The sequence below is a fragment of the Zea mays genome, chromosome 2 (genome assembly GCF_902167145.1).
Source record: "Zea mays cultivar B73 chromosome 2, Zm-B73-REFERENCE-NAM-5.0, whole genome shotgun sequence".
Classification (NCBI taxonomy): Eukaryota; Viridiplantae; Streptophyta; class Magnoliopsida; order Poales; family Poaceae; genus Zea; species Zea mays.
This window is the reverse complement of record NC_050097.1, coordinates 181,421,266-181,431,460: the sequence shown is the minus strand read 5'-3', so window position 1 is coordinate 181,431,460 and position 10,195 is coordinate 181,421,266. Positions and strand designations below refer to the sequence as shown.

The window sequence follows — 10,195 nt, the reverse complement described above, 5'->3', positions numbered from 1 at the left end:
GCCTAACCACCAGGTCTCGTCTATACTTTTTGAACCACCTGCAGAAGTCGAGATCTGGGTATGCAGCCCCCCTGCACGGCCAAAGAGGGTCGTCTCCTTCATTCGGGCACCTGCCTTGGTGCTGGACAGACCCAATATAAGAATGGGCTGGTTCCTCCTCCACCTTTCATCCAACGTGAAGGCCACAGTTCAGCTCTTTCCTTGGGATCCAGGAGGGCAGGAGGACATAGCTGTAGTTCAAATTTATATTTTAGTTCCACAATTATTTTGTATTTTCGTCTTAAATAATAAAGATAAGCCGAGATGTAAAAGGCTTAACCTTAAGTCGTGTCAGGTAAGTCTATGGCAGCTCGAGGACGAGCTGGTCCTCAAGGGAGGGGGAGATGTCATGGGCATCATAGAGAGCGGTCACTCATGTGGGGCCGCACCTATGCGCGCCAAAAGCGAGAGGCCGCAGGGGGCGCTGGCAGCAGCGCGTGCAAGGAAGGCATGGCAAAGGAAAGCGCGCGCAAGGAAGACATGGCAAAGGAAAGTGACTGATTTGGTGGCTAAATTGATAGACCTAAATTGTAGGGGATATAATTCCAATTAGTCACTTGCCTAATTAGTGGTTGCCTAGTTGGTCAACCGGTGGCCTATATATAGGCCTGTACGCAGGAGACAAAGAAGGGAGGAATATATTATCAAACCAATCTCCCTCTCTTGCAATGACTCTCAAGCGCCTAGGGCTGCTACCCTAGAACCAAGCCTGCGACAGAGGGATATAACCTCGCCGTAGAAGACGACGAACCGCGGCTACGACCTTCGTAGCCGAGGGCCCCCTGCTCTAGACGCCCAGGCCCTTGACAACCTGCCAGAAATCTTGATATCACCTTCAATACATCCACCTGTTTTTCTACCAGCTAAAACATCAAGATGGGTCGTCCTTCCAACACTACTTGAGCCAACCAGTGCCGTTAAGACACATGGCCTAAATACTCCACTTTCTTCAGATAGCAACTGTAGTCTTTTATCAGTTACACCTATGATTTTATTTCCCATATGCATGTAGAAACAATCTTGGCTGGTGATCAACTATAAAAATATAAATAAAAAGGTTTAGAAGAACAACCTTTGTCATATCAACAAAATAGTTAATTTTGTGAAACATCATTGTTAGTGGTTGAAATGGTAATATCATTCCCTTGTTGATCATTGTTTGCTTTATTGAATTTATGTCTATACGTCAATGTATATCCATTATATTTTCCTTTAGGGAGGTTATGTTCAATTATATAGCATAGTTAAGAGTTAAATGTGTAGTTAGCTAGGAGAAAAAATTTGGTATGTACATAATTCAACAAGCAAACATGAAAATTCAATATGAAGACATGCAAATGAAATAAACATACAAACACTGGCAACAGCAAGAGATGCAAATCCTAGCTTTCTTCCTTTACTTAATTATCTCATCAATATCCGATTAAAAGAAAATGCACAAAGTAGCACAAAAGAATAAACAGACAAGAGCACACGAGTATAGAACATAATAGAAGCCTTAACCAATTCAAACAATGGATTAGATGTATCATTACCTGTAACAACAACAAAGCCAACCTCTAAAAACTACCATGGGAATTGGTGGAAGGTGGCACGACTATTCAGACAGTGTACTAAAAGAAAAAGATCATTTGAGTGGCTCATATTTAACCATTCTCAGGATAGCAAGTGCACCTTATAGTGGAAGCACAATAAAATCTCTCTTGCTCTCTTTCTGTCCCTCTCGTAACGACGTTACTTGTAGCTACCACTATCCCAAAAGGAATGCTTGTCGAGGTGCATAGACAAAACTGCATTCTTTTCGGGATGGAGGTAGTAAGGTACAAGCCATCCTAGTTATACCTCTGCCATATCACCTAGTACAATGCACAAAAACAAATTTGTTCATGGTCCCAAAGGATCTGGTTTCACAGGCATCATTTTCTGTTTTCACAAAAGCATCATTTTCTGTGTTTCATAGGGCAAGACAAACATGGCTCAAGCTTAACTACTGTCGTTGTGTGAATTCTACATATTATAATTTTCTATGTTCAGTAGCCCAAAACAGAAACAACTCGAGCTTGACTGTAGTTGTTTCTCCAATGCCAGTTAAGGGTTCACATCTTGATAGTTACAAATTTCTAGTAGTGACTCCAAGGTGTTGATAGAATCAACAAGAGTGGTATAGTCTGCATTCATCAACATTGTAGTCCATGGCTGCAGAAATACCATAGAGATTAGGAGTACAAGAGAAATAGCATAAGAGTGGGTAAACATACCGGATCTTTTTTGCTAGCAAAAATATGCTTCTACAAAAAGGAAGAAAACTAAGCTATTTGAATGAAAGCTACAGAGTTCATTAAAGCTTATTTTCATGACAAATCCACCCTTTTTATTTTCAGACAGAGCTACCTGCAGCAAACCAAGCTGACTACACATAAGAAATGTTATGCACTTACAGTTTGGAGTGTTTGTGCTTTTGGCTCAGATCAGATGCATTTGAATCTTGTAGGCTTAAAGCTTGGTCCACCTAAGACGCTCTACTAAAACTAAATGTTTTTTCCAATGAACAACTACATCATTTCGTCCATCACTTAATCAGAGGAGCCATATCAATGCAAAGTAGCATACCTGTAGATCAGAACTCAGAAGTAGACAACCATCTGGACACCCTTCTCCACGAATCCGCACTTGGCATAGTAGGCACCCAGCTCAGGGGTGCAGTCGAGGATGACCTTGTAGCAGCCGACGTCCCTAGAGATCTTGAGGCAGTTAACATTGGATGAGTGCGCCACAAACTCCTCTACACCAAATGCAAGTCAAGGCATTCCAATAATGTGTGTGAATTTAACAGCCCAATCTTCCTCGATGACTAATATTATTTGCATCAATGTAGCACTTCAGACATTTTCACATACATGCTGGAATGCCAGCAATTGCATAATCAATGACAAATCAGTAACGACTACTTGATAATCACCAACAGCTAAATGTGACCTGCCGAATCTCGCAACCACCAAATAACTATTTAACAACTCAATAGAAACAGAAAATTAAGAGTCGGGAGCTCCTTCTCAAACTACTATGCAGCAACCCAAATCTACCCCCCTACTGGTTGAACGACCGCGACAGCAGCAATGGATCGGTCATACAAAAACCACTATGCAGCAACACCGACAAGTAATTAAAAAAAGGAAGCGAAATAGCGCAAAGGAAGTGACGAGGATACGGAGCTTTTAGGCACGCTTGGTGTTGGTCGTCATGGCCGTCTACCTTCACAGCGAATACCGCACAGCCGGGTCCAATCTCATCTCAAATCACGCTGACGCCACGACGCCACCAACGGGACCCGCCAGCCCTTCCACATGCAACAGCTCTCGAATGATTATTGTCACAACCAATTAAGAACATGAAAACTAATATGCAAACTGTCTTGTAAAGTATTTTTAATGATAAAAGAAAGAAATTTAGCAAGGCCAAACATCCAATTGAGATCTGGTACCAGAGAAAGTGGTCTTTGATGATCTAGTTGCTCCCAAACCCAGCCTAAAGTATAAGCATAACTCACAGCCTTACAAAATAAGCCTCTCAGTTCAGCTGAATAACCATCAGTTTCAATGAACAAGATTGTATGTAATTTTTAAGCAGATAATGTGTCATTATATAAGAAACAACACAAGTAGATATAAAAGTATAAATACATGTTATTTAGTTAACAAAATTTTTGTGAAGTTAAAAGTCTGATGAAAAATTGAAATGATAAGTAGATATACTTAATCTCAGACTGGATGATGATCTGGTGACTCTCTGAAACGTGGAAGCAGTTCTAACTGACAAGTTCAGGAACCATACTCCTTTCTCTGTCTGGTTCTAACGATATGAACATAAGCTAAATTCTACAGTTTTTTGTTCTCCTTTGGGCACATGTACAACATGCAAATGAAACAGAGTAAGAGAAAAAGATAAAAGGTTAACATTTGCTATTGCTGCCTTCGTACAATAAGGCCAACACCCAACAAATCAAGTAGGTGCCGAATCAAAACCAAAGTGAAGTGCATACCAAACTTGTGGATGGAAGCACATTTTAGAAACTTCATAATGATTGCTTTGCAGCAAAACCAAATGATAAAGATGTTTGTAGTACTAATTCGTTGTTATTTACAAAGTGGCGCAAGGAAGGTTTAGAGGATAAGTAACAACAGGTCATTACCATTCTGAACTATTAAAACAAACATAATTAAAGTGATCTTGCTACTGTTTAAAATAAACTTGTTACTTTTATTTTCGAAACTGAATTACCTCTCTTTTTTAAACTGGCAGATTTGTAATCCTAGACATGGATTACAACATCACCTTTTATTTATTATAAGAAAACAAGCACTATTCAACTTCTGTTTCACATATGATTCAAGTCAAAACAACTTTTCTTCTTCCGAAGATGAGGTCACTGTATTGATTAAGGAGAGAAATTGAAATTTATAGACCTAATTCCAAAAATGCACTCTAACCTTAGTTCACCCTGAATCTATTTTTGTCATGTTTTAATCTTTTTTGCACTTATGCTCTTTGCTGATTTAGGACAATCTGAATCGAATAATCAGTGGAAATGTCCCGTATCCAGTTGATCAACATCACCTTGACAATCCACATGTTAAAGCCAACTTACTCTTTCAGGTACAATAGCTGTGCCCGATTCTGAAATGGAATGTTAATTTTCTGCAGGATTACAATGAAACGGTTGCAGTGGTTGGGCGTTACATAAGTGAGAACTACAATGGTGTTGCTCTGCATCCAATTGATTTTATAGATACCAGTTCTGGGAAGCTTCTGGCTGAGGTGATGGACCCTGACATAATAACAATCAGCCCAGTGAACAAGCTACATCCGCAAGATGACATCCTAGCTACAGGAAGCTCAAGGTAGACCTATCGATACATAAGTATATAATAATGTTATCTAGTGCTATATCTTTTCCCCTCCACAACTCATGAGGTGGTCCTTGCAGGTCTATTTTCATATGGAAGCCAAAAACTGAAGATGAACTTACTGAAGAAAGAGCCAAACAGAAGGCCAAGGAATACGTATATGGATCAAGTTCCCGGAAGAAAACCAAATGGCAAGCATGACAATAGTAGTGATGACGACTCAGGTGGTGATTCTGGCGAAAATAACAAGAAAGCAAAGAAGACTCGCTTCACTCATGCAGTAAAGGGAAAGGGCAAATCCAAAGTCTGATGCTTGGTGTACATAGTCGACAGCATTTTGACAAGAAACCATCCATTAACCAGCAAATGAAACAGAGTAAGAGAAAAAGATAAAAGGTTAACATTTGCTATTGCTACCTTCGTACAATAAGGCCAACACCCAACAAATCAAGTTGAGGACGAGGAGGGCCCGCTCGATTGCACGCGCACGGATACGACGCTGGGGACCCTGCACAGCTCCTGCCGCCCCTCCCGGCACCTAGCGAGGAGGTCGAGAACCTCGACAGCGCGCGCGGAGAACCGGCGTCGCGTAGCGCGAGGGCGCTGTGGGCGTGCCTCGGTGGTTGGGTCCATGCGCGGTTGAGGGAGGCGATTTCCGCAGGCACGGCGGCGGGGGCTGGGTTCATGCGCGTGCGTGCGCGGTTGTGGGCGAGATCCGTCGGCGGGAGCTGGGTGCATCCGCGGTCCGCGGGCACAGCGGCAGGGGCTGGGTCCATGCGTGTGCCTGCGCGGTTGTGGACAAGATCCGTGGCGGGGGCAGGTTCCACGTGCGGGCGTGGGAGAGGACAGAGGCGGGGGCATGGCGAGGGCGGGGGCAAGGTGCGGAACTCTAGCCACGGCGTGCGGCAATCTCAGGGGCGGGGGCGGCGGCGGCGGCGTGGGGAGGGGCGGTCGTGGAGGGGTGGTGAAGGGCGCGTGGATGGGGCGAGGGCAGGCGGGGACACGGTAGTGTGGACGCTGACGTTACTAACTTAATAGGGTAGTATAGATAAATATGAGGTTAATCAAAGAAAATTCAAAATCACAGTTCAATCATTATCTCTCGATTACAACCACGCTCAAACAGCTACATTATGTGCCGTCGACACCAGTGCAGTCTCAGCGTCATGGATCGTCATAACAATACATTATCAGTTACAACACATGAGAAAGCACAGCAGTCATGTGGTTTTTAATTTCGCTGCTGCCTTGATTCACCACAATCCAACACCAGCAGCTACATTTATGCAGTTTCCGTCTCAACAAAAAACGAATGACAGCAGTGGCAACAGATAAATCAAGATCACCTCACAAACTGTCCAAGCTGTTAATTCTTTTCAGTGGTTTGTTTCCTGCACTTGTCACGTACCAACAGCAGTAATATGCACAGATAAATCAAATGGTACAGTATAGTATAGTACATGCAAATTACATAATTCTCGCAAAGCAACAAGTGGTAAGTAGTAGTAACAACACAAGACATCACACGCTTAGTGTAAGAGAGGCTATGGAAGGTGTTAAATTGAATATTACTACTAGGCCTGGGAAGGCTGTGACAGCAGACTTCTTCCACTTGAAGTGCTGTTCTTGAGGCTGGTTCCATGGTGGGAGCTGCTCAGTAGGAGTCATGAGCTGGGCTGTCCGAGTGCATGTCCATGGACGAATCATTCGAAGCCGTGGGGTTCACATCGCGGCTTGCACCGTTCGCGAAGTACCCTGCATCCCCGTCCTGCTCTAGGTGGTAAGGTTGCAGGCTCCGCCGGATGGGGCTGGATAATGCGCTTGAAAAGACCATGGAATTCTTGGACTGTGTCAACCCAGGGTTTCCTGAAGCAAATAAGCTTGGCGATGGTTGCTGGTTGCTTGTGTTGGGAATGTGCATTGTCGGTGCAGTGCTTTGGCTAGGGTATTGTGACCTTGGAGAGGCTGATGCATTGTCACCTCCATACTGAATCTCATGCTACACACAGATGATACATAAGTGTGTAATCATTCTTTGCCTGAATATGCGCAAAAGGAAGAACAATGGTGAAACTGTATGCAAACATGCTATGGCTGGATATGTAAAAAGGCAAAGAAAATAATCAGAGGATAGGAACAGGATCGAAGTTAAGTCTGCAAGAACAACAAGTTCATCTCATCTCATTTGTCATAAACTATTGTTCATTAAGGCAACAAGTCAGTAGCACACAATTTAGAACTAACCATGACCTATGAAATGGCAATATATGCAGGTTTTTTACCTGAGTTTGTATTGTCAATTTGTATAGAAACATATCAAGGAACGATTGCAAACTTACCTGGATATGGGAGGCTACATCAGCAACTGTTAGCCTCAAACCATTTTCGTGCTGCCTCAGGATCCATTCATAAAGTTTTTCCTGAATCAACCAAATAAAATAGAATTTTATTAGTAAACGGGGTGTATGTGTGTGTAGTGAACTAGTGATGGTGGTTGGGGCGCTGAAAAGAAATAAGAGATACCAATACTGATACTAGTAGTATGGATGAACATTGTCTGCCTACAATCAGTGCATTTTCATGAAAAGGTCCATGATCGAGACAAAAAAATATTATTTGCATCTTACAAAAACCAGAGCAAAACAAACAAATGTGAGTACATGGGGTAGTGGCAACTTAATAGTTAGTATTGAGTTTGGCATTAAGTGGCAACTTAATAGTTAGTATTGAGTTTGGCGTTAATTCCAGTACATGGAAAACGGCACCCTGGTTATTATGTCAAAAAGAAAAACTCAAATGCCCTACACCATCCACAGATTGGAACGTCAAAGCAGTATCAGAAACCATGTTATGTAAATCTCACACCTGCTAACTGGTTTTCAAACGGTGTGACATATTAAATAAAAAATTTTAACACATAGAGAGATGATATAGCCTACAGAAGATGGATAAATAACAACAATGAGCAAAGATCAGCATGGTCATTAATTCTAGGTAAATGCAGTTTGGACTGAAAATTTGAGGCAAGAGCATGCTCCAGATTCCAAATTCACAGATAGTTCTGTGAAAAAGATAAAATCATGCTACTAGAGGGCACAATCGTCACCTGTTGTAGAAGTGTGAAATCATGTACTCACTCATAGAAATAACTGCACTATTTTTTCTACCTCTACCTATTTAATTCTAATCACAATTTGTAGACAACCTGGCTATGTACCTCAAGAACGTATTGTGCTTCAATGCATTGCAATGAACTAGCTGAAAGCCTAGAACCTAGGCAATGTATAATGCTATTATGTGGCATGCGCATAGTGGAATGTTGCATCTGTTTTGTTGGAACTTGGAACTCACACCGTCTTGTGGGATGCTGGAGGAGGGCTGGAGGCATCTGCAGTTTTTCCTAGTCTCCAGGTGATGGCACTTGGTGAGATGACAGCTGCTGGCAATCAGGGCTAGAGACAGCTTAGGCTCTACGAGGTTGGTTATGCACATGAGGAAGTGAATACTAAGTTGTCAACTAGATGCCAGTACTGACAATTCCAATGCGTTCACTGGTTTCCGGTTGTACGAGGGTATACCCGACTATCCATTTGATGAGATAAGAAGAGGAGATTTAGTCATATTTAGATACAATATTGCACTACCAAAGCTTACTTGTTGTGTCTGAAAAATAAATGTTAACTTCTTACCTAACAATAAAACAATGTGGACCACAGAACAACACCTATCATAGAAATCAAGTACTGCAATCTCTGACTGGAACAGTACAGTAGTACACTGAATGGCGAGACTTCCATATAGCAGTGCACAAGCAAAGTGAGGTTTGAAAGGATGCATCCTTGGTACTACTGCTTAAGTAAGCTGCCCCAAAAGTAAAGTTTCTAGCCCCTCCCACCAGCTTTCCGATTGCACACCATCCCTCTGAACCTAACCAAGGCTAATCTGAGCCTTGCAAGTTGCAAAGCACAAAGTGAGACGCCCACAGCCGCTTCCACCCAGAAAGGAAAAGGCTAAAGTAACACGGAAGCAGCTGATTAGAGAAGGAGCAGCAATTAGAGCTGGTAAAATTCCAAGCGGAATGACTCCAAATGGCAATACAACAGTGATTCTTTTATCAATCAGTTTTGTCGGAGGTGTGATATTGAATACGAACAGGATGAGCTAGGCATCAAGTACGAAGAAACATTAATCCCAGGAAAAGTTGGCACTGGACGTGGATCGAAACTAACCATGCTCAGCCTATCCATCCATCCAGGAAATTCGGTCAGAACTTGCGTCGGGAGGTAACATGCATACTTGCTACTGACATCATAACCTTTGGCATCGCAAACAACAAATCGAAATCAGTATGGAACTGGACTTGAGAAATCCAATCCCCCCCCCCCCCCCTCTCAGAAAGGAGGAGTCGGCACCGGAATTCCCAACCAATCGAGCCTAAAACACAGGAATTCACACCACGCAGACTGACAAAGCGCCCAAAAGCGGATAGGCCCGAATTGGCCTCCGCCAGGACGCAAATCTCTGCCACTACCACCGTGGAACGACACCCAACAGGTACCGCAATCCGCCGCCTGGGGAGAAGAGGGAGGGAGATGGACGTACCATGGCGTGACGTTCGCCGGCGTGGAAGGAGGCCTTCTGCGCGCCCATGCCGAGCGTGTAGAGCTGCGAGAGCGAGTTGGCGGCGCCCCGGAAGGCCCCGTAGAGCGCCCGGTCCGTCTCCTCCAGGCGTGCCGCCTCCGCCTTGCGCTTCTTCCCGGCCATCCCAGCCAGTCCCCTCAGGTCGTCGCTTCCCGATCCGTCCGGCGACCGCCCAGTCCGGCGACGGAAGGGAGCTCTAAGGGACCCCGCGGCGAGACGGGCCCCGGCGGCGAGGTGACGTCGACGCGCACGAAGCGGCGGCTTTACGTCTCTCCCTGCCTGTGCCTGCGCAGTGTTTTTCCCCCCGTCTCGTCTCCTTCCCGTGGTTTTGGTTGGTTTCTCTTACTCCTCGCTCTTCATATCGTCTCGTCGTCGCGTCGTTTGCAGTGGCCAGTGGGTGTGGTGTGGGCGTGTGGCTCGTGTCGTGAGCGCGCGCGGAGGCTGATGCCGACGCTGGGCCCGCATGGCGGTGGGCGGAACGGGACGGGAGCGTACAAGCACGTGGCATGGGGGCTGACTGATTGACGGCGTGGATGCGAGGTAGTGGGACCATCGGAGCTGCCCGCCTGGCAGCACCGGTGTCAGTGACCGCTGTTGAGGCGTAATAGGCC

The 10,195-nt window shown here is 44.5% G+C and overlaps 1 protein-coding gene across 1 annotated transcript; it reads right to left on the bottom strand.

The window, feature by feature from the left end:
• Positions 1-6,342: 6,342 nt before the first annotated feature.
• Positions 6,343-9,886, bottom strand: LOC100286155 (holocarboxylase synthetase). The gene is made up of 3 exons (NM_001159043.1): positions 9,546-9,886; positions 7,283-7,363; positions 6,343-6,942 (listed from the first exon to the last, which is right to left on the bottom strand). Exons 1-3 carry the CDS (start codon positions 9,705-9,707, stop codon positions 6,598-6,600), a joined length of 588 nt encoding a protein of 195 aa, NP_001152515.1. The 5' UTR covers positions 9,708-9,886; the 3' UTR covers positions 6,343-6,597.
• Between the last annotated feature and the right edge of the window lie 309 nt (positions 9,887-10,195).